Here is a 24,518-nt window from a genome sequence, read left to right on the forward strand (position 1 = left end):
TCTTGACTGGTCTTAGAAACTATATCAGTTTAATTCATACACTTTAGCAACATTTATTTAACCCAAACCAAGGCCAGTGTAAATTACTGAAGTTCAACGTAACCAGGAAAAGAGATGTTAAAAAAACTGTATGAAAATTGACACAGCTTAAGAGATAAAAAAACAGAATGGAAAGCAAGCAGGAACACAAAGAAAAACCCAAACAAATAGCAAACACAAAAGCTGTGGCTCCATGATTAGTGAGCTGAATCTTTGAAGAACTTCAACTTGTTATTTATGATGATTACAGTCCATTTCCTTCAAATTTAATTATTTCTTGTTTCAGTCATGAATAAATTTATTTAGGCATAAAGGTCTGTTCATTTATTCATTTAAAAAAATATTTAGGGGGTCCTTTGAAAGGCTTATCTTAACCTTAAATATTCTTAATAAAATAACAATAACTTAATAAATCTCCCAGAAGTTAGTTCCCACCATTATTTTATGCAGAGACTAATCTTCACTTTTCTCCCCAAAGATGTTTTGTTAATGAAAAAATACTTCTTCACTATCAGCTTAGTAACAATCTCAGAGAACTACAAAAAGAACTGCCCTACTACAAAGTGGTAGCCTCTCTCTTTTCTTCCTCATACTTACAAAGATGTGCTGGTACTACAGGAGCACAACAGGACTTGTATGAGCAGAAGTGCAAGTCAGAAGACAAAGCAAAATGCAATCTTAATTTAAAAAAAAAAATCAAAACCTTATAAATTAAGCAGAAGCATAAAGACATCAAAAGCATCTGCACAGCTGTTTGGGTGATAAGGGTTTGAGAAAGATGAAGTTTTTGCACTATTCTTCACTACAGAATGTGATAGGAACTTACCACCGTATATTTTTCTGATACTAACAATTATTGCTGACTGCAAAGAAAGGGTAAGCGCTGAGAATAATCTGAATTTATTGTAGGATTGTAGGAAAAACAAAAAGAATTTTAAAAATCTGAGAGTCATTGTTGCTAGTTCTATTAGCAGATACAGTTTAAAAAGTTAGGAAGTGCAAAGGTCAGGACGGAGTGTACAGAAAATATCTTAGTATTACGTAAATTGATAGTCACAGCTTTCTGGTCACAGTTACAGTCATCAAACTTCAGAAAAAAGAAAGCAAAATAGGGTATTTCAGAGACAGAGAGAGAAACAGTCAGCAGTACAAAGTCTCTCTCACAAAGTTTGGCACACTTTCCTTTAGGGAACAATAAAAAGATGAGACAATCGAAAGTATATGAAATAATGAACTACACTCCAAGGTATACTGGCAACTACTAATTGTCTTCTGTCATAAACAAAAATAAAGGAGGTATCCAGTAATATTAAAGGCAGCCAATTCTGAGCAAATAAAAGGAAGATACTTTCCTATCCTGTACATTGTTAGCATGCAGAATTTGTCAGATGTTATCATGGCAACTAAAACCTAGTCAGGTTTCACAAGAGGCCTAAGTGCTTAGTTGAACAAACAGAAAAGCCATAGATGTTGCAAAATGTAAGGAAAATAAATTTAGAAATACTAATTTCAAGTATATACTTTTTTTTACATATATATGTACATAAAAGTTCTCAAGGCTTTGGCGCAGAATTCAAATAACACTGGGATAAAACTTCCATTTGGGATAGATTAATGTAAAATCTGTAAGCAGTAATTCTTATAATACCATATGGTATTATTATATAATGGTCATCCCTGGAAGGAGGAGCATACTAATCAGATCAAGTGCTGTGATTCTAAATTTAACCCTTGGGCCCTGTTCTTAATCTTAGCCTGGTCTTTCACTGACAGTTTGAAGGTAAACTTCACTCTGTTTTGATTCACACATCTCATCCATACCCTGCTAAACCTGTAGATCTCTCACATTACTCCTAATTAAGTATAATCACAATCAGTTCTGCCCTCTTAGGGAATAACAAAAACCATCTATGGGACCAATAGCATGGCACATCATTTGTGCCTGTGTATCTAAATGCATGTTTGATTCAACTGCTTGCAGAAGATTTGCATCCATCCACATAACCCAAGGCTGTAGAAGTCCCCTTGAGCTCTGATCACAACTCATTATATATTCAGAAAACTAAAAGATAGCCCAAAAGCATGCCTTTAATTATGTGTTGCCTTCCTATCTTAAGTTTATGTCAGACCTTGATGTTTCTGTGTTGATCTTTCTAAGTGAGCTTCCTGGTTCTTTTTAATGAATTAGCTATGGAAAATCATTGAGATAATTATAGTAATACATGGAAACACATCATTAGCACATGCAATTATCCCATTTACCGACTTAATTACGCTGTGTTATATTCTGTAATTTTTTTTTTACTGACAGCACAGGGTGAAGTATGCCTTTTTAAAATAGCAATGTATATTTTAAAGATCAATGTATATTTTAGCTTATAGGCATGCCAAATTGTTTAATCATGGCTAATTTTTGTTTTCAATAAAGATAAATTTTCTTTTGAAACAACATTTTGCAATTCAGCCTATTCTTTTAATCTCAACACTTACATACAATTATTACAGTCTGCTTGCTTCCATACAAGAATTGAGGTATCTTCATATGGGGATAAAAGCAACTGCTTTAAGGGACTGCATTTGAAATTACTGTCTTTATTTTAGTATGTAACAACTCATTTCATTTAAATGAAATAAATGAGAAAACTTCTATTGACATTAATGGACAGAGTTCAGGTTTGCTTTATAAGACCAAATAGAATTGGTTATTTGTAAAAATTGTTGTATGATCAATAAGATAATGAATTTCAGGTAATATTAGCACATCGATATCAAAACAATTTATGTTCTGGATTGTTTATAAATTCAAAGACATTTAAGATGCAGTTCAAGAATTTTCATATCCAGTCCACATCCCGTTTACAAGAATGATCCTGAAAAGGAACAGAGTATAAAAAAATTGTGACATTCAACTGCTTAAGTTATTATTTCTATTATACCCGAACACTGTCTGAATATAGAGTAATCTAGGATTATGCAGTTTCATACTTCAGTCAATGCTTCCTTCATGCACGCCATTAAATTTTTCTTCAAAAATAAAACTATTTCTACATTCTTACCTAAAATATCCAATCCAAGGGTTTTTGCTAGATCTCTTACACCATCAGCTCCGAAAATGTGTGTCTCATGCATACATTTGGGACACCGGAAAACACTCATATTTTGAACCAGTCCTAAAACCTGTTAAAGTAAAAGAAAGGAATGTTCAAACCTGGGATTCAAGGTTATTATTTCTATTATTCATCTCTGACAATAAAGAAGAGATTATCAACAAAGAATTGACAAAGAGTACTCATTTATAATGGGAAGTAGCAGTAATATCAGACTCATTAACATCATTATCAACTCTTATTAGTCCTCTCAGTTTCACTATCATTTGTGCATTATTTCAAGTTTTTCACATTTATAGCTCTCAAAGATTAACAAACTTATTTGTTACAAAAAGCATCTCTTGTACAGGCCTACCTTTCCAAGAACTCTCTGTGCCAGTATTTCATTTTCAAACTATGAATACTGGAAGAATTTTCATGTTGTGTTTTATAGCTTTGTAATTTGCAGTTTCAGGAAACACAAAATAAAAACATACCATTACAAGAAATGACATAATCAGACATGCTTTTAAGATATTTTTTTGTAAGTTATCCTGTAGGGAAATGTTTTCAAAAAGAACCAGATTTGCTATTCTTCTGAAGAGCAGAAGCACATTTTAAAGATCAAACAAAGGACATAATTATGTGAAACTAAGTGGCAAAAACCACAGCATAAAAATCTAATACACACATATCGGGTACCTTTCTGTTGATGCCAGGTGTTCAACATCATCCTTTCAAAATAAGTCAAATGAAAATTTGCCAAATCATGCACACAAAAATCTTCTTTCACAATGTATAATAATGCTAATGATAGCATTGATCTCATTTTATCCACTTAGTAAACACAACTATTCACTGAGGCAGAGCAGAATTTCTCAAAACTGATGAAAACAGCATTCAAACACTACAGGGTGAAAGCTTCTACCCATCTGCTAATCAACAGAAGACCTGCTTTAAGAGGTTCCATGTTACAATATTTCACTTTAAGATTTACATGTTATCTAGATACGTCACATATACCAGAGCTAAGTTTTAAAAATATGAATATATATTTTCAAGTACAAAAAGCTGTTATTTACTTTGTAGCGTTTTGTACTTTTAAATTTCCCTAGGCATTCTAGTTTTGTGCTTGAACAAGCTGGCCTAGTTATTAGAGGAGTAACATACTCACTATGCTAACAAAGTATATCTGAAAGGATATACCAGTGTTCAATGCAAACAACAAATATTAAGTTATTTAATTAAAAATCAATGTACAACTTTTGGCACCAAAATTGAGAAAAAAAAAAGCATGTTATTTACAATATCTTAATAAAAATTTCCTTAGATATAAGCTAAAAAAGATCAAAAGACGATCACCTGCTTTTTCTATACCACCGTAATATGTTTCATGCTATTTTCTAAGTAGTCTTCCTTTACTTAAGTAAAACTTTCAGAGGGTTTAAAGGAAGGAACATTTTAAGAAACAGTAATAACAACAACAAAAACCAAAACCAAAACCAACCAAACAAAAAAGATCACCTACTTTCAATTTAACACCACAAATTTTTCCCATTTTCTACTTTGTCCCAGGGACTGCCAGAGGAGCAAGAGAAACAAGTTTCTGTTTACTGGCACATCACTACAGGTAATTTTCTCATCCAGTTCTTAAACTGAGACAGACATGAAATACTATGCGTCAAAGGGTACAAGATGCAGGGATGGTAAAAAGGGCTCTCTACAGCCAGTCTTCTACTGATGACCTCTGAGCAGGCATTCATCCTGCTCTTCTCTAAATTCAAGTCATGGAATTTTCACTGTGTTGGTAAACTGGAGAACACTGGAAGGAGTACTATTTGACAAAAGAAAAACAGTATTTGAACTAGGATACAGGGAAGCCATTTTCTGCAGCACAGGGAAAAAAAAAGAGAACTTGACATTTATACTTTAAATGAATTAATTCACCTTCAGGTATCTTGTGGTTCGAACTTTCTGTTCTCCTCAAAGTAGTCATGCAACTTTTATGATTCAGCAAATTCATAATCAAAGAAAAAGTAGTCTACTATTGTTTTGTGAATAGTTAAGGACTATTACAGCAGTTTTGTTAATTCTTTGATAACCTAATAACTAAGAAGTCTTTCTGCCACAGTTAATGCAAATGCTGAGATACAGCTGTATCCTCAATGCTATAGCAGTTTTAGAGGGCTTATTCACTGTCCTTTTCTGTTTTCATTTCAGCAAATCTTAGTAAAAGCAAATGACATATCAGCATTACACACTAATTTTTATTTTTTCAGTGTTGTTCCTATCTGTCAGCCAATGAGTACTCCATATTTATTAATATATAAATTATTATTTTGGAATATGAAGAGATTTTTTTGGAATATTAAGTTGCCGATTATAAACGCCCAGTTTAATATAGGATCTGTGCAAACAAACACAACTTTAGTGCTGAAGTGTATTTTTAACATGCATACTTCAGCAGATATAATTACAGAAGGAAGAGAGTTCACTAGGATCCTCAGAGCTTTTAAATCTACAGACAAAGTAATAGGTCTTCCTAATGAAGTCAGTAATAACTCTCATTTCCCTGCTCAAATAATAGATCTGGAATAGCTTCAAAGCAGCTGTTCCTGTCTACACAAACTATCCCGTAAGTATGCGTGAATCCTATTCTAGTCCTTAGTGAGCTCCTTTCCCTGTACACTTCTCGGCAAGCTTGGCTCAGTAATGACATGAAAATGAGCATGATGAGATGCACCACAATACAGGAGCTAACCTATGGTAGTGGAGGAGAGGATAGTTATAATGCACGGAACTGAATTCCATTTAGTCAAATCATTATTTTAAACGGTGAACAGACTTCTATCAAGAAATAACAGGAAATGAAGAAACTGTTCATTATGAATTATCTCCATACAGACTGTTTCTGAATGCGTACATATTTCTTATGCTCAATTAACCTTTTGGTTCCGTAACAAATCATGCCAAAATCCAAATATACTACCTTCTAAGTTAAATAAAATACAGTGAGAAAATTAAAACCCTCTGTCTTTACACAAGGAGACAATTCCTGAGAAACCCACTTGTACTACAGGATGGATGGTGCTGAGGTCCAACTCCAGTCTGATGGGGACTGAAGTGATCAGGGTTACAGTTCCGCAGTCTGCCATCAACCTCCTGTGTAACACCAGTCAGTCCCTTGACGTTTTAGTGCTTCAAGAAAACAGGCACACTAGTTTTTCTGTCTTCCTATCTTTCATCTTATAATGAGCGATTTTTGGCTCTAACATCCACTCCCAATATGAAGCCATAATCTTGGCTGGGTACTCTGGACACTACAGAAATACCAGTAAGTACATAGCCAAATAAACAATTTAGACAATAAAAATCTTAGAAGGAAATACATAGCTGAGTTTACATAAGCAGCTTTTTGAAAACTGTGAAATCCACAACATAACCTTCCAATTTAATGAAACTACCAGGAAAGTTACAGATTTAACTTAAACCCTCTCCTTTTCTTTCAAGGATGTGATTGAAAATATAAACCATACTGAACTGAACTCAATTTAAGCAGTTGAAAATAGGCGATTCTTTCCTAAACATTAAAAGTTATTCACCTTTTTTTTGTCACCTGCCCAGAGCAAGCCTCTGGGATGCATAAAAACGATGGCCAAACTCACATAATGGGCAAGAATCTTGAAATTTGTGATAGGAGTCAGCATCACTTTGCAAACTCGCTCCACTGCACAAGAGATGGCACTCCTCTTCTAATGACTGTGTCTTAAGACTGGAAATAAGACTTTTGCATTGTAATCCAGGTTCTAATGCTGACTGTTATTGCCAGCTTTCTATCAGTTCCTTCAGCCATTCCACTCTAATTTCAATGCAGTAAAGGACAAACAAACAATGTTAACGACATTGTGACTTTGCTGTGCTAATACTACACGTGTCAGTTGAGTCTTTGGTAACTAATGACTGTGGGAGTAAGGGGAAGGTGGTGTATCTATGCCTATATGTACAAGGGAGAGACTCCAGTTCATTAAATATAAGCAAGCATACTCAAAGATTCAGAGCTGAGCAAACTACAGACTCCCTGCTTCTTTGAAAAGTAGACTCTTTGCAAGCGCTTTTTTAAAGATTAGATTAAAGATTTTACAGATTAGATTTTTAAAGACCAGTCAATTATATAATCAGGATATGCAATTTTAGCACAGTCCCACAGATTCCACCTCTTTGATGTAAACCTCAGGTTTGAAGTTGTCCATCAAAAATTATGTAACTAAACTTTCTTTAGATCCTCAGATTTAGTTGACACTTAGAAATGTAATACATAGGCAGGAGGAGCTGCTTTAATGCTGAAGTAAATGACATGTCTGTACTGATGTATATACAAGGTTAGAATAAAATGAAGCAGCGACATGAAAAAGGTAAGACCTGATGACTGGTGCAAGCACTTTCAAACTCAGCATCTGGCGCAACAGCTTTGCTGTGACTTTTCATTTGATTTAGAAAGATCTGAAAATTCCAACAAATCAAAATAGATCGTATTTAATATTTTATCTACCACTAGTCAAATTAATAGCAGCCAAGCCTATCCTAGAATGCATGATTTTCTTAGAGGCCATTCTCTTCAAAGACCATTGAACAAAACAGACTTAGAAAGAAATCCTGGTAATTTCTCATTAAATCAAAAGGAAAATTCAGCAAAGTACTAATTTGAACACAATTTCATTTGAAGAAAATAATTTTGCATAATTTTAGCAAACCCATACATGTGTTATTCTTCTGTTATATATATTTGTTTTTCTTCTAGTAGCAAATTATAAATGCTACTATACTTTCATTTTGGTGCAAATATGCTTAAGGAATAGTTAACAATAAGGAATTTCTCAATGTATTTCTTTTGTTAAGCTATTCTGTAAATTAAAACAAAAGGGGAAAGCAGTCAATTCAAGGTTTCTGTTGCATTTTTTGAATTTACAAAGCACTAGCTATGAAAAAAATTTCCTTTCTTAATTAAGAGTTGAAGTAACCTTCACACAGGTAAGCAAGAAAACATCATTTTTAAAGCACACTAAATGGCTTTTTTTCCTTTACTGATTAAGATAAGGAAGCATTTCAGTTTATATTTTCTAATCAACTGCACATTTCAAATGAAAAATGAATCTCTTCATGAACACTCTGGAGTATAACATTCAGTTACTTAGCAACTTGTAGCACACAGAAAATATCGAGTCAAAGATGTCACCCTGTTTAATATTTTCTTCCAATCCATATGAATATTGTTGGTATTTTTAAATTTTGCATTTCCCAAACAAGCGAGCTACCATATAAGCTATAAACCTCATGAAAAACAAAGTGATATAGACAGCCTTCTACTTGTCGTGACAGTCACAGAGCCCTTCAAATGGCAAAGTGACAATTAGGTATGCACTTATCTCCCAAAAAAACCCCTTATATTTCCTTCTTAAAATGTACCAATATATGATTTTTCCACATTTCAAGAAGTTTTAGATTTTAAGCTCCAGCACAGATAGTGCTGAAGAGGACACATAATGAGGATATAATAAGACAGTATAATTGGAAAGCACACATTACTTCATAAGATACTCTGTTTAGCAGTCTGATCCATTCCAGGTGATTAAACAAGCTGATTTAAAAGAAATTAAGTACTATTTTGACCTCGGCCTGAGAAAATTCTTTCCTTTCTGCTAAAGCAAGCTCCTGATACAGATATAAGATGGATTCTAATCCTTTTTTTTTTGAACAAGAATTTATGAAATTGAAATGATTCCTGAATGCTTTGTTCACCTATTGTTGCAGTATATGGAATTTTTTTTGCATTTTGGAAAAACAATCTACTGGTATTATTGATGTAGAGGCTTACAGGTACATGAACTTTTCTAAACATTTCAGCTCCTTTGCGTGCATCCAGTAAAGCCACATCTTGCGGAGTAGAGATGATCACAGCTCCTGGGAAAAGAAAACATGAAATACCATTAAAATGTGTATTATTAATTCTACTGTTAAATATTTTGACTATTTAATACATGCTACTAAATTCAAAGTAGTTACAATTTTATATGCCTTTTTTTTTTTAATTTAAGGCGGAAAATGATGCTAGTTTTTTTATTATCTGAGGACCAAAATCACTGAGATACGATATGGAGTGACAGAAATCATTTAGATATTTTCATCATGTTTTTCTACGTAGAAACAATTTATATTTTCTAAATGAGAAAATTGATCTACCTGTCATATGACCATGGCTAGAAGACAACATGGTCCACCTGCTGACAGGTTGCAGAGGTGGTACTCTGGGAATATCTACACAGTAACTGTCCCAGGCCATAATTACATTTGAAAGCTTTTGATTTAACAATAAGCCTTGTTCTAAAATCAAGAGGCAGCTGCCTGTAATCAGACTGTTGCTTTCTGAACCTGCTACACTTGCTGATAAAAGTGTTGACAGGCACAGTCTTGAAACATGTTACACTAGACGCAACACCAGCGCAATTGTATGAATGATACCACAAAATAAGAGGCCAACTCATGCACACTTGCACTAGGTTTGAAAAATACTATTGCTTACTGTTCAGACACGGCTCCAGGCTACCTGATAATTAGTACTCCCAGGAGTTATTAAGCATATAAAACAGGTAGAGCTCTTTGTCAAAGGTTAGATTCTAAAGTAAGCCTACAGCTTACTATCCCACACTATCCTATATTACTTCTTGATTAATATAGCCGGCAAAAAATAGACATTATAATATTCCCCATTGCTTCACAAAGAGCATCTTTTTGCATATGCTCAGGGGTTTCAAATATTATTTCTTCGAAATTTGCATCAAGAATCTGCTCATGCTTGTCCCTCTTTTAGAAAAATGAAATGTAAAAGAGGACATTATCGGTCAATTGATTAGCTCTGGTTTCACCGTGACCATTCAGTTTCCAAAGCATCTGTTATAAAACGTCTCTGCAGAGCCAAGTCAAGCCAACCTCGCACAAGAAATTTATGCCAAACTTCACACTAATAGCAACTACAGCAGACAAGTTTAGACGGACGCGACAGAGTTTCCTACCGGGCCTGCAGCTCCCAACCCTTGATGTACATGGCAAAGGAGGAAGCAGGTAGATTTCCAGAGGCACGCAATACTGGCATCGCTGGCACTGGCCGGAGCACCGGGCATCCCGAGAGTGCTCCCGGCTCTGGCAGCACTGGGACAGGCAGCCCTGCCCTCACACCAGCCCCACGCCGTCCACTGGCTGCCGGGTGGCATCGTGCCTGCCTGACAGCCAGACGTTTCCAAACACCGCCTGAGAGCACGTTTCAATGTTTTCAGCCAGCGTTCTTAACCTCTAATTTGTGAAAGAAAAATACAATCTGGCACCTCGCTCCTGAAAAGCTTCCAATCTCTGCCTTACATAATATTAGACACAAGTCCAAAAAACTGAACGGCATATGTAACGTACTAAGCAAACGCAATTTCCCTATTGTTTGCTAAAACTCTGGCATCCAAGTAATTTGCTGTTTTACCCAAGCCAACTTGTTTCCAATGGCATCAAAAAGAATAAAGTGGAAGCCTTTCAGTTACATCCAAGTCACCTTAGCTCCTCATTTCACTAAGTGTAGGGTTATGCTCTACAGCTGACATTGAAATGCAGGGCTAATTCCACAAAATGAATGCACCCTTCCCTAAAAGCACAGTCCAGAAGTAATTTAGACTCAATGTCCTCGAGTTTTCTGCATATTTGTAAAACAAAGATCTTTCAATACTTGGACAAATTTGCATCTTATGTGTATACACTCATGTTAGTTGTTTCACACTTTTGTTCACACTCTTCTGTGAAGCTGCCGGCTCAGCATTCCCTGGAACTTCAGGCAGAAGCTAATATGCAGTCAACAAAACTGAAGTTTATATTTGCTGGTCCATTATTAATTTTTTTTAAGAATCCAATAATTGGCATGGCATGAAGGACAGAGACCATGCACAATGAAAACACCCACTAGAACCACAAGCAACTTATCAAAGAGATATTTTTTTACTAACAAATTCTCATCCAAAGGGGAAAAGATCCAATGGCACATTGCAGAGTTTAGGCTGCCAAACACCAACTCCCTGTACAAAAACCCCCGTCTCCTGAAATACATGAGTTAAAATTAGGCTCGCTGGACAACTTGCATGGCTTCTTCCACAGAATAAAAGCCAACATGCTCAGAAAGCTGCTGCTGAGGGTGTAACAGATGTGTGTCTCCTACTTGCCTTTTCACTCTGAGCTGGGTTACAGACAAAATTTATTCACAGCAGCTTGTACTGACTTGCACCAACGCCCTTTAAAATAAGTATCTTTTCTCTTTCTTTGGTACAACTGCTAGTCCAGCAAAGCCAACCTGAAGTTCAAGAATTCAAATTATTAGCAGTATTATTTCCTTCACTAGCAACTGAATACGGCGGATGAGACTTTTCACGGTGCTCCCCTCCCCAAATAAGTTTGCATATGTTTATTTCAGAAAGTGATTCAAATGACGAGCGAGAAAGAACACATCCCACACTTTCTTTGCTATCTTGGCTTTACATGGTTAACAGGAATATCAAGCAGTAAAGAGTTATTTTGATCAAGAAAGTAATGAAATATGACTGAATTCACGCACACAGCACGTCTCTTGAAGTGTAATACGTGCAATGTTTACACAAGCCTCTGTCTGAATGAGGCAAACTAAGGCTGACAAATTGAACAGAGAAGTTGCAGAAACTGTAATGCTATCGCATAGCACATTAAAACATACTGCAAACTCTATGTTTGCAGTTGTGTGCAGAAGAATAATTTCTGTGCCTTGAGCATACTAAGGATATCTAAGTTGAGCACATTTAGGTTTAACTGACATATCTACTTATTCATGCACTCCATTTATTTTTGTAACTTCACCGTATTTCTGTTGACAAAAAGCCGATGCACATTGCAGTAGTAAAAACTATGCCAACTGTATTTTTAATCCCTAGCATACATAATATAGAGAGACAAAACTGATGTTTGGCTTAATCCCAGGTCCTTAACCCTCAGTAAAAGAAAGGTGTGCCTACACAGCACATGGGTACTCACCCTTCTGGTAGACTGCTGTTCAGGAAATTTTAAGAACTGAAACAGCCTATAATTTCTGCGTATAGAAAATATCACCTACATTCACTGCATCATTAAGGTTTGCATCAGATGCTCTGGGTTACAAGGCATAAGGTGGAATCTCTCCAAGCCTTAGCTATAGTCAATTTGTACCCAAGCAAAAAACAGGCAGGTCTAAAAAGAAGCTGATAAGCAGCAGTTTAGAAGGGTGGAAAGGATCCCTCTAACACATTCTTTTCTTCCCTCTAGTGTCTTCAAAGACAGACTTCAGAACCAGGCTACGTGCATCTCATCCAGACAGATGATTAAGGACCCCTCCACACACAAGTATTAGACTGTGTCTTACATCACCCTGATTCTTATTAACTTAGCAAATAATGCTACCCCAAAACCAGTGAAGTGTAACTGACCAGAAAGACTGATAAATAAGAGTTCTGGAGGATAAAGACACAGAAAGATACACTGCATTTTTCTAATAATTGCATCTGCTTACTGACAGGCACTGAACGCTCTTGCAAGGAACCACATTCAGACTTCAGTGCAGCTGTGGATGGCCTGATCCGACCACACCACCGATGCACCTTTTGTAGCTTTTGCTACTTTTTCCACTGCATCAATTTCAAACTTCTAGGCGAGACTTTCAAGTTATAAATAGCCTGGTGAATCTGAATCTTCTCTACTGTGGATGTCTTCAGACTTCCTCTCACCTTCTGTTAAATTTCTTGTTACTTCACAGGTAAAATGTGCCTGCAATTACGGATAGAGTTTGCACTTGAAGATGCACAACAAGATCTTGCAAGAACAAAGACTTCTGTCTTTGCTGAAATTTCAGCTGGTGATGATTACAGATACATTAACATTAAAAAATTGTCCATCTCCTTGGATAAACCTTTATGTCCTTTAACTTTTATGTGTGACATCTCATCACAGCTAGCAACTTAAAAGAATCACCAGTGTGATTTTCCCTTAAGGGATCCTTACTTGAGACTCATAATATAGCTCAGAACTGTCCCAAAGGATGGATCCTGGCTGCATCACACCTCCAGCCTGCTTGCTACCTTCTTCTTGGAGGAGTCTCTGAACAACTGCTCAGAGAGTGTATGTTTCCAACAGCCACACATCCTCTTCTGCCCAGGAACTAGTGGGTAATTCGAGATTGGGACACTACCACCTTGCCCACGTGAAGACAGGACATAAATCTTAGACCAAGCTTCTCCCTCCTGGCAGGAGGAACTGTCAGTGATGAAACCATTGAGCAGAGGAGTATCACAAGCTGGATAAAGCTGTCACCTGAAGTTAAACTGCCCTCACCTAACTGATCAGTAAGTTTTGTAACATCCATTTCACACTAGACCATGTGGAGAAAGATGTGGAAACCAACACTTGCTGTGTTAAAATGTTTGGGTTTGGTCATGGCAAAACTGATTGTGTGTCACACTAAAGCAATTAACAACGCAATATTTATTTAGCAAAGTGAAAACACTGAAAACATTTGTAATAACATCTATGAATAAACATTATTTGCAAAGTATAGGCATAAAATAAAAAGCTACTCCCTCACAGACACTCTGCCACTTTCCATCTTTCCTTAGCTATCTGAATTAGCATTTTTCTGCTGTGCTCCATTCCACCTCCTGCTTTCAAGAGCATTTGCCAATCATGTCCAGATTATAATGACCATTGTACTATGCAAGAGCGAAGTCCAAATAGTCTCTTTTGACAAATGAATATGATTTTTTTAAATGAGAGGTCCTAATCCAAAGAGGAGAACTGGGTAAAACATTGATTCTACTACAGAAAAAAGACAACACTGAGACTACTTGCATGACCTCCAAAAGCACTCTGTGTTTTACTTTTCTCCCCCAGAGGTGGGGGTGTTAAGGGGCAGATTTAAACTTTTTTTTTTTTTTCCCCATAAGAAATAGCTAGAGGAGAGAATGCAATACCACTATTCACATGGATTTCTCTCACCTTATGCAACTGTCAGCTGAACACTATGCTCGTTTATTCTTCCTGTTCAGAATAATTGGTCTAAAAAAACCGAGGCAATTGCAGCTAATCTAGTACTTAACATACACTTAGCTGCTGTTGCCAGACCTCAGAGAACCTCAGTTTTCAAAGCCTCTATACTTAACAGCTTTTTTCCCCCTCAATACCTGGAAACTATTTTTCAGGAATGATAAAATTTAAAGAAATTGCACCGAATAAGCTATCACTTCAGCCTGGACCAGCAATGTGCATTAAATCTATCTCCATGAGCCAAGAGTTAAACTTTAAATTTAAACTTATATTGAAAGAGTGCAAGGCATTAATGTGTAAACTCATACTGTATTTTGGTCTCTACATTAAGTTTACAGACTCTACTGAGTCTGAGACTTCATAATGAAGTACCAGGAGTGTCCAAAGCTAAGATAACCCTGATGATAATTTGCCTTTGTCAACTACATCTTCTCTGACAACAGAGCAAACTATTTCAGCATACAAATTATATTTGGTTGAATACAAAGAACTATTTTAAAATCCCCACCGGTGTGACTAAGGGGTTTTTGTTTTTCAATCTATCCTAAACCTATGTGCCTTTCCTTTCCTACAGTTATTTAAAATATCAAAATACAGCATGAAATAAAAAGTAAATCCACATAAAAATCTGGTATTAAAAATATTTGCCATTCAAAAATAGATCAAGTAAAATTTACTATTACCCAGATGGCTTTCATAAAATATCTTCAAAAATTTACTGTAGAAACTAATGATGTACCTCCTCCACGCAAGAAGAAAGCAAGCTCAGAAATGGAGAAAAACATTATGTGTTATTGTTAAACTAAAAGGAAAGAAGATCAGATGCCTTGAAACTGTGATTTGCATCAAAGTAAGAGATATTCAACAAGGGGCAAACAGACACTTACACAAAGAGCAATGACAGAATACAGATACACCTCTAATCTTAAACTGTATGCTACATGCAACTTGTACTGCAGCATTGGGGGTTTTTTGATCATTTCTCTTCAGAAAAGACAAGAGAACAGCACCATACCTACTCAGCTTGCAATTTTGGTTAATTTTAAAAGACACCTTTATCTCACAAATCACAATTCTTTTTCACGCTAATTCATGCATAGTTTTATAAAACATCAACAGTATTTTCTTTTTAAAAATCTGATTTGAAATTCCCTTTTTCTGTTTTTAATGCTCATTTCTGAACAGGCAGTCTACTCATCACCTGGAACTTCCTGTTCTTGTACATTATTATATGTTGAGGCAGGATCCAGTTCTCCTAAGTCCCACACATCACTATAAAACACTTGTGTACAAGGCTACACCCTGGTCTGTGTGACACGGACATAAATATGATGAAAAAGTTCGGTTCACCAGTTTGGTATGTCACATTCCATTCAGAATTTAGAAATGTCAAGTGTCTTCAAGTTGGTGGCATCCCTCTACACTTTTTTCTTCAATGTACATATTTGAATAGAAATAAGACTATTAACACTTAATCAGTAAAGACAGAAAAATGCCCTTTTTTTTTTTTTTTAAAACCTATCTATCAAAATGCTGCCATCAAAAGAAACTCTATTAATTAAAATTCTTTGAAAATTCGTATTTGAAGTAACAAAAATTCCTTTGGTAAATATTTCAGCCTTACATGCAAAAGGCATTCAGGATATAATTAAAAGCTACATATTGCTGAAAGATGCAACCATAAGGAAAAAAATCACACCATTTATAGGACAGGGCAATAAAAAGATGGTAGGAACTCTGTACTGTGTTGATTTTAAATCTAAAAGGTGACAAAAGTCACTCCCTGTATGACTAGCAATGGCGACGCTTCTGCTTTTATAGAACTTGAGAAAAATGTAAAATAGCATTCACATTGCTTTCACTTCACTTATCTTGACTAATTGTCTTTTCTGATTCTTATTAACAGCCTTTTCAGACCTTATTATTGTAAGATTATAATAATATATGCTTTATGCAAAAAAAAAAAACCCAAAACACATTACTTCCGAAAGGTGGGAAAATTAAGAGCACTGAAATAAAAACACGAAGCCTTTTACCTTTACGTGTCCTGTATAAACAGTTCAGTCCAATGCTCACTACTGTAATTATTAAAAGATTGTTCAGTAAGATGTGAAATTATTGGGTTGTCTCAGTCAGCTTCCCACTAGACAGGTACATATTTCTAATGGTTTTCACTGCCATGGCATCACGATATCCAAAGAAAAGAGCGATATGACAAAGTTTAGCAAATGAAACAATTCCAGTATTAACCTGGAGTCCATTCTGTCAATTGAGACAGGAGTGCCAGTCTCTAGAGCTGTCAAACTGTCACATTTTACTAATGCAGACTTCACTTTAACATTAATAAAGAAAGGGCAGTAGACAGCCTAATTTATTTAACGGTCAGCCTCCACGAGGAAGAAACACTTGTGCAGGACTCTGGGACTGCCTCTCTAAAAGGGATGCCCTTGCTGCTGCCCACGCAGCCTTCACACTCTGAAGGGAGAGAATGATAAACTTCTCCCCCAGCCTTTAGGGAGGCTAATCCTCCATCTCCAATATTATTTATAAATTTGATTTATGGCTCCTTTACCTAAATAATCAAAAAAATACACACACTTAGACTTCTCAATTTCGCAACCACGTAATGCAAAGGAATCACAAGCCTTATTCTTCATAATATCATTAATTTACACTACATCTTGATATCAAACATCATAATGTCATCTGAAACCCTCTATGTTTTAAAAGCTGGAAAACATGTAAGGACACTTCGAACTTTCCCAAGCACACATGATCAATACATGATAAAGAGCCCACTTCTGGGTATCCCATGCAAACGATGAAACAGAAGAACAAAGTCGAAGAAGCAGAACCAAATACAAATTAAGTGACAACAGACCACAAACAAAGCCTTTTTCTCCAGACTGACCCTGGATTTCTATTTGGAAAGCAGACTTGAATCTGAAGAAAGAAGTGGTGGTTGAGCAGAAATATATATCACATTTTCTAACTACCGTATCATTTCTCACCTACTAGTTTTTGAAGAACGACTCCAACATGAGAAAAGTTACGGATGATTAAAGAATAATATGCTAAATAAGATGCATCTCCTTGTAAGGTGACTAAGAATAATAAAATAAAAAACAGAAGTCACAGTAGTTTCCTTTTTCATCTTTTAAAGAAGTAAAAGTACCCACACAAAACTGTCACTCCAGCTGAAGTTGCGTGAGGCTGATACTCTCTTTAATGACAACCAGGATTATAAAACATATTTTGTTGTTTTGCTTTTACACATTAGGTATCGCTCTAGTCTCTTTTTGACTCAAGAAAGTTATGGTACCTGTGATGCAGAATAAAAAAAGGTCTTCTAAAATTAAAACCCAATACTATTTCACACATCTGATCAGTCCCTCTCTTATTGTCAGATGTTGCAATGCTACAGTTTTTCATGACGCATCTGGGCAAACCTGTCCCAAACAAAACACCTTTACCTGTGCTCTTTCTGACACTCACAGAAAAATCTGTAAATGGCTGGCAAAAATATGAATGCAGGCTTGTAAATTTATCTAGAGACAGAGTAGAATTTTTCTATGCTGTCTATTCCTAGGAAGCCATAGATAAATAATGAAGAAACCGTAAGGCAAATACTATATCTCACATATGCATGAATGCAAATCAAAGTACAACTTTTATGCAAACTAGATAATGCACTTCTAAACGTACTTAACCAAGATATATATGCTGTCTCTGAGGAAAAAGAATGAAATTATGCCACTAATACCATGACTGTCCAAGACATCCTCAAAGGATAAAGAAAGAACAAGAAAACTGGAGAGGGAACAGAATGGCACACCACCAAATACTCTCTGTAAAAAAATAAAAGACAACACACAGCTTAGAAACATGAATTGCAAATGAAGACGGAGCCCGCAAAGCCAGCAGAATTCTGTAGACTGCTCCAAAGACATCATCATCAATATTTGTAACACTATATTCCATACCCTTAAAAGGAACAAGGTTGAAAAAAATGAAAGCATGTTAAACAAGGCTATAGACTGTCAAAGAGACAGAAACCAAGTAACAAAAGTAAAAGAAAAAAGTGCAGTTCAAGATGTAATACACAAAAAGAAGCCCTTCCAATGAGAATGAAAAATACCCACAATACACAACAGAAAAAATTCTTCATAAATCACTAAAATTCACTGAGCCAGTAAGAACACTGGGAATTACAAATCTTATCACTCCTTGTCTGCTTTGTTGTCCTCATCAAAAGCATAATACACTTATTTTTTTAAACCACAGGAGTAGACCTCAACATGCTCAACACCACCAGCTAATGAGAAGGACAAATGTCAAGTGATGCTATCACTCCTAATTTTATGGACTTAGGATTGACAAAGAAATAAACCAAACTGAGCAACTGTGGTAACAACATGAAGCCATTTCAGAATTCAAATCAAAATGCTGTCTTCAGTTAGGAAGTTGTAAAAGCCCATATTGGTACAAATTTAAAAAAAAAAAAAAAAAAAAAGGAAAAAAAAAAAGCCAGAAAGCCATTGCAAAGAGTTTAAGGAGAGACATGGGCAAGAATTTATCCCTTTTTTATGGCATATCAAGAAAATCTACATTGCTTATTGTTGTTTTAAGCTGGTTTTCCTTTTCTTTTTTTAAATCAACATCTTGTCTACTTTGACTTGCCTCAAAACCTGATTCAACAGGTATGAGAACGACAAGTTTCTGACAAGCATATGGAAAACTAATGAAAATACTGAATAAAAATTATTTACCCTCAATTCCTATAACTTTGTTATAACTACACAAGAATGACAACATTGCTGTCCTTAGCAAAAAAATCCAGCTTTTTATTTTAAACTTCCTTTGCCTTTGTTAACATGTATTACATTCTAAGAAGATGTAAGTATTATGAAAAAAACTATCTAAATTAAGGTTTCCATTTACTGATGTAGTGTACCAGTTAGAAAGATCTTGTGACCTTCCACAAACAGACCTCAACAAAACTTAGAAGAAATACAGGATTTTTTTGTGATACTTTTGTCCATCACATCTCTGTCCCAGAGGACCCAGTGGGCCAATACCACAACCACTCACACTTCTGAAGACAGTGTAGAATTCAGTGGGAAAAGGGCACAATAATCCCTTGAAGATCAAGAGTCTAATGACCTTTTGTATGTTAAATCAGGACATTTAGGTGCACTGTAGTGGATAGCAATTATCAATACCCACCATACTTTAAAAAAAAAAAACATAATCCACTAAGATAAAGCCACATCTCTTTAATTTCATAATTTTATTGCCCTTACATACAGGATTTAATGTGAAATTCTACTTTACCAAAAACTTCCATACCACTGTCATGCTTCACCTCATTGCTTAAAACCCTAGGAGTAAAAGGCCCTCCTGCTTTGCTACTCACACATGCAACCTACTAAGCACTGCATTTAAGAAAATGGCTATGAATCATGGTTTGCTTTTCTTCATATGCTCCAGGTCACAGAGAAGCTAAGGCACTAGAAGCCTCCTCTTCTACTTCTTATGGGAAAAATTCATTAAATCCTTCATCACTACTCTACTGATTTGCTCCCTTCCACCACTCAACACAATCACAGACAGCAGAGGGAACCCCCTGTGGTTATTAACAATTTGGGGGCGATAGTGTTATGGCTGACTTAACATGTGCCTTAACATTTGAATTTTATATGTCAAAAGATTTAATTTTTTCTGAACTTGGCATCATGGAAGATCATGAGATACCACCATGCAGCCTTAACACTAAATCTAACTATTTGTCAAAAATTTTGGCTTGTAGATATATGAGTAACTGTGGTTATCATGTATGATTGCAGCTGACACATGACTGTGTTACCAAAAAAGTACAAGGTGCTGCCTGGTTGTTAAAGGGTTCCTTTTGTTCCTGTAGACTTCACTGTGCTGTAACAGTGGTGATGGTTTTGCTATGAAACCAGGATGTATGTCCCAAAATCCATTAGCTCTAGTGCCTTTATAAATGGGCATGTCTGTAATGCCCACCAGTCTTTCTACTCATACCTGTAGCTAACACTTTTATCCTACCCTATGAACTTTTACAGATACACAATTCTTTATTCATTAAACTTGTCAGGCAGCCTGGTAAGAGTTCTACATGCAAAGTGACTTAGTTCTACAAATTTAATATTTAGCTGTTTCACTTCAGTGCATTACTGCCACCACAGTGCAGAGAAAGGAGTGTTGGAGGTAACCAGGGCCTCCCTGTGCACATGAGCCAGTCTGCACTCAGGAAGGAATGAGAGCAGTAAAAGATGCTACCATTTTGGGTTTGTATCAACATATTTATCTGGTATCACCAAAAGTAGAGCAAGCAGTCCCACTGATTCCTTAATAACTCAGAATCACAGAATTTCTGGTTGGAAAAGATCTCTGGAGGTCATCTGCTAGCAACACTAGGTAGGGCCAGCTAGGGCTTCGTCTAGTACAACCTGGACAACTGCCAAGGATGGAGATACCATGGACTCGTTGGGTAATGTGTTCCAGCACTGCACTACCCTCCTGGTGAAAAGCAATTACTAAATTATTTCTGGAACTGTAAGGATTGCTTTGTCTCTTACCACTGAGTTCCTAACATTGATTATGTTGGCTATTCACAACTGCTTCTGTTGAAGTATGTCAGACAGGTAATAAACAGTCTATCAGGTCTTGTGAGATGCTCAGCTTGCTTTCAAAAGCAGTATTTCTAACTCCTGCTGAAACCCATGAGATTCGAGGGCAGCCTGCATATCTCAAGACTGATTTGTTGAAGTTTAAAACCCCTACAAAAAGTCAAATTCATAACACTAGAGAAAAAAGAATGCATTAGTGTATTACAGCGCTGCATAGTTTATCTGAATAAATGTTGTGCATTAACAGTGTTGCCAGCTTCTAACTAGAAAGCAATCATGAAGACAAACTATTTTATTGTATTAGCTTTACTGTGCAGTAGATACAGACAAAGAAAATATTTTCTACTACTAACCTTACCAATTTTTGGCATGACTGCCTTTTTCAAGAGTACTGCTATACCAGACTTCTCAATCTGTTTGAAACTTAGCTTAAAAGAAAGTAACACAACCACCATGCTAACATGTTAAAAATCACTGATAGTGTTTTTCATCACCACATGACTGACAGGGCAGTTTCTTAGTGTGTTAGAAAGACAAAAGAATTTTTGACTAGCATTTTAAAATAAGATTTTTCTAAAGCTACCAGACTTAACTAATTTCAAATCTCTGAGGCAGTCAAGTAATACACATACCTGCAATTGGAATATTCTGTGAGACTGACAACTGTACATCTCCAGTCCCAGGTGGCATGTCAATTACTAAATAGTCCAGCTGACCCCAGTCAACCTAGAAAACAACAGTAAAAATGTATGTTGGAGGTCTGAATTGGTTTTATTTAAGGCACTTTGTGTTTTATGGCAGTCCTTGTTTCCTAAAATGTAAAACAAGTGAACCAAGGACACCTCAAAAGAACTGCTACTGAGATGCCTTTTAGTCACGCTTTCAGTACAGGATCAAGCCATTATTTTTCTAAGAGATGCAATCTTTGCTAATCACTCAAACTACGAGAATAACTTTATTATTAACCTTACAAACATAATTCTTATTGAATTCTTCCCCCCCAAAAAAAGCAGCAACAACTTAAGGCTTTTAGCTTGCAGACACGTAATCGCAGGCTAGAAGCAAATGTTAGGTAAAATTCAGGTTAGAATTCCACATTTCAAATACAGCTTAGGAATTGTTTCCATTCATTTTAAACCAATTTTGCTTGCTTCTTATCACTTGTTTGAAACTACATATAAATCTTTAGCAATTTTTTTCTGGTTTGTTGTTGCAAAGTTAGAGCTATCATTACTGAATTTTTTCTAGGAAAAAGAACTGTTGGGAGAAAAAACAAACAAAACACATTTGTTAAATTAAAATTACCAGGTATAATTATACAAACAACGTACATGAGACATCACACAATTTTAAAAGTTTACTGGTTGCTGGGCATCAAATAAGAGTGACCATTAAAGATACTAGGCTCAAGTATGAGAATGCTGGAATGCTGTGATTATTTACATTCTTTACTAAGACAGATTTCCAGGAGAGCCAAATAACTTTCTCCAGATCACCGTGTACTGCAATAAATGTTCTCTTCCCGAGAACAGAAATGGTCCTAGGCCTACTCTATATAACGTAAAGCCAAGCTACACTTTGCATAACCATTTCCCAACAGTTTAACTAGGCTTTGGGAAATCCTCGATTCAATTCTGACATGGTGCAGGTTAGTACCAGCATGCTTTTACTAGCCAGCAGTAATGTGTGAGGTCTTCTATCTCTGCAGTACAGAAGCCTTAGAAATCATAACCATGTTAAAAATAAAGACCCACAAATGCGTCCCCCTCACTTTTCTCTCCACACAGACATAATGCAATTACATGATATGTTTCCGATTCATACAAAATAAGTAAGATGCAACAGTATGAGCTGCTTTAATAGAGGCAAATACCAAACAAGAGCAGGATTTTACTTTCTCTTTTATTTTACACATTCCCTCAGTGTCACTTTAACAGCAAAAACAACTAACATTTTGCCAGTCCCCCAGCTACTGTCCTGGAATGTTAGACCCTGTCAGGGGAACACTCATTCATTTTCACCCAGTTCTTGTAGGGATGATGATGTTCTGGGGAAGCACAAGCGATATGAAATCCAGACCACTAACCCAATGTAGCACTCCAGTGAGAAATGGAATTTGGCACACCTCCCTTTCCTCACTTTCTATATAAAGGCTGCAGGAGCACTAAGTGGTGCCTAAGACAGTTTAGCTAAATAGGAACTGCTAATTATGTTAACCACAGCAAACACTGCACTTTTTTCACATTTATTATTGATCTGTATTATCTATATCTGCATTATTTTATAATATCTATATTTTGTCAACAAAAATTACATATACCTAGCAGATTTCTGAAAGTAATTATCATTAATAATCATACTGAGACTATATGACCCCAAAGAAATATTACAAATATGTGCAAAAATGTATGTACAGAAACATAGGCACAGGATAGAGAAGCCAGTTTATCTAAAAAAAAAAAAAAAAAAATTTTAAAAAAAAATCTGCTTTTTACTTTGTTTTTCTTAACTCATCTTGCTTAGTTATAAAGCAAGATAAATGCCAGTGCTGATGAATGCCTCCTCTTCCAGTGAAAATTACTTTGCTTACTTGAAGGCATGAACTTTACATTTCTATGTTTCTTAATTAAAAATTAACTATTATAAAGGTGACAAATTGAAATTACATAGATGTTAAAAAGTAGCAGTAGTTTACAACATGAATAAAGTTCCTTAAAGATTCGCAACTAAACACACAGATCCTGTATAAATAGTTAAGTGTGTAAATCTTAATATGCAAAAACGAATCCTTCATAACAATCACAACCATTTTGAAACACTAAGGTATATAGAGTTCTACTTTTTAAAATGGATTAATTCAAAATACCTTTTTTCCCCCCAATGTCTTCATAAAGGCTGATCCTGGCATCTTTTGTTAAGTCCAAATTTATAAGTTCAGTAATCATATTCTCCTTTCTTAAATACTTTTACAGCAACTACGAATAAACTGGTTTTTCTACTTTCTGCATTGCAGCAAGACGCAGTCCAGAAACACATCTGAGTGCCATTGTACTACTATCATTCTGACATAGTTTCCAATCACTTTGTCCGCTAAAAACACTTTGTTCTTGAAGAAACTTGGATAGGAGTAGTTTTCAGCCCTTTTCTCCATGAGCTCAAAGTTCAGTCCTTTTAGGTACAGCACTGCCTCATGGAGTAGTACAAGACAATCCAAACTGCACCCTTATCAGAGGTAACTGGTTTTTTCTTTCCTATAGCTAAAAGCTGCCTGGTTTTGCATATACTTGCTGTCCCTAACTTTAAACTAGCTCTTGTGGAACAAGGCAACTTTCCGGGTTTGACCTATAGCCTTACTTTTCACTCTTGACCAGAGGTTCTGCTCCTCCAACCTCTTCAAGCACTAGTCTCTTTCATGAAGCTCCATGTGATCCTCCTACCTAGCAAACATTACAGTTCTCCAAAGAAAAGGTCTAGACCTGCTCCACTACTATGTGGAACACTAACGGAGAAGACCTCAAACGCCAGTGCTCAAACCCTTTCCTAGGCTTTCAGTTTTGTGGGGAAGCACAGAGCAGTTGCTGCTCTTCTAAGCAGAGGTAGCTGCCTTGGTAAA

General features: G+C 35.9%; 1 protein-coding gene across 2 annotated transcripts in view; it reads right to left on the minus strand.

Moving 5' to 3' along the window:
* Positions 1 to 24,518, minus strand: part of NUBPL (NUBP iron-sulfur cluster assembly factor, mitochondrial) — an 86,522-nt gene that overhangs the window by 11,909 nt on the left and 50,095 nt on the right. For both annotated transcript variants that reach the window (XM_049825507.1, XM_049825506.1), the window contains exons 7-9: positions 21,538 to 21,631; positions 8,998 to 9,083; positions 3,096 to 3,216 (exon numbers count right to left, since the gene is read on the minus strand). In XM_049825507.1, coding sequence (XP_049681464.1) covers positions 3,096 to 3,216; positions 8,998 to 9,083; positions 21,538 to 21,631 — 301 coding nt within the window. The remainder of the gene's footprint in view (positions 1 to 3,095; positions 3,217 to 8,997; positions 9,084 to 21,537; positions 21,632 to 24,518) is intronic.

Source organism: Accipiter gentilis, chromosome 22 (assembly GCF_929443795.1).
Source record: "Accipiter gentilis chromosome 22, bAccGen1.1, whole genome shotgun sequence".
In the NCBI taxonomy this organism is placed as follows: domain Eukaryota; kingdom Metazoa; phylum Chordata; class Aves; order Accipitriformes; family Accipitridae; genus Astur; species Astur gentilis.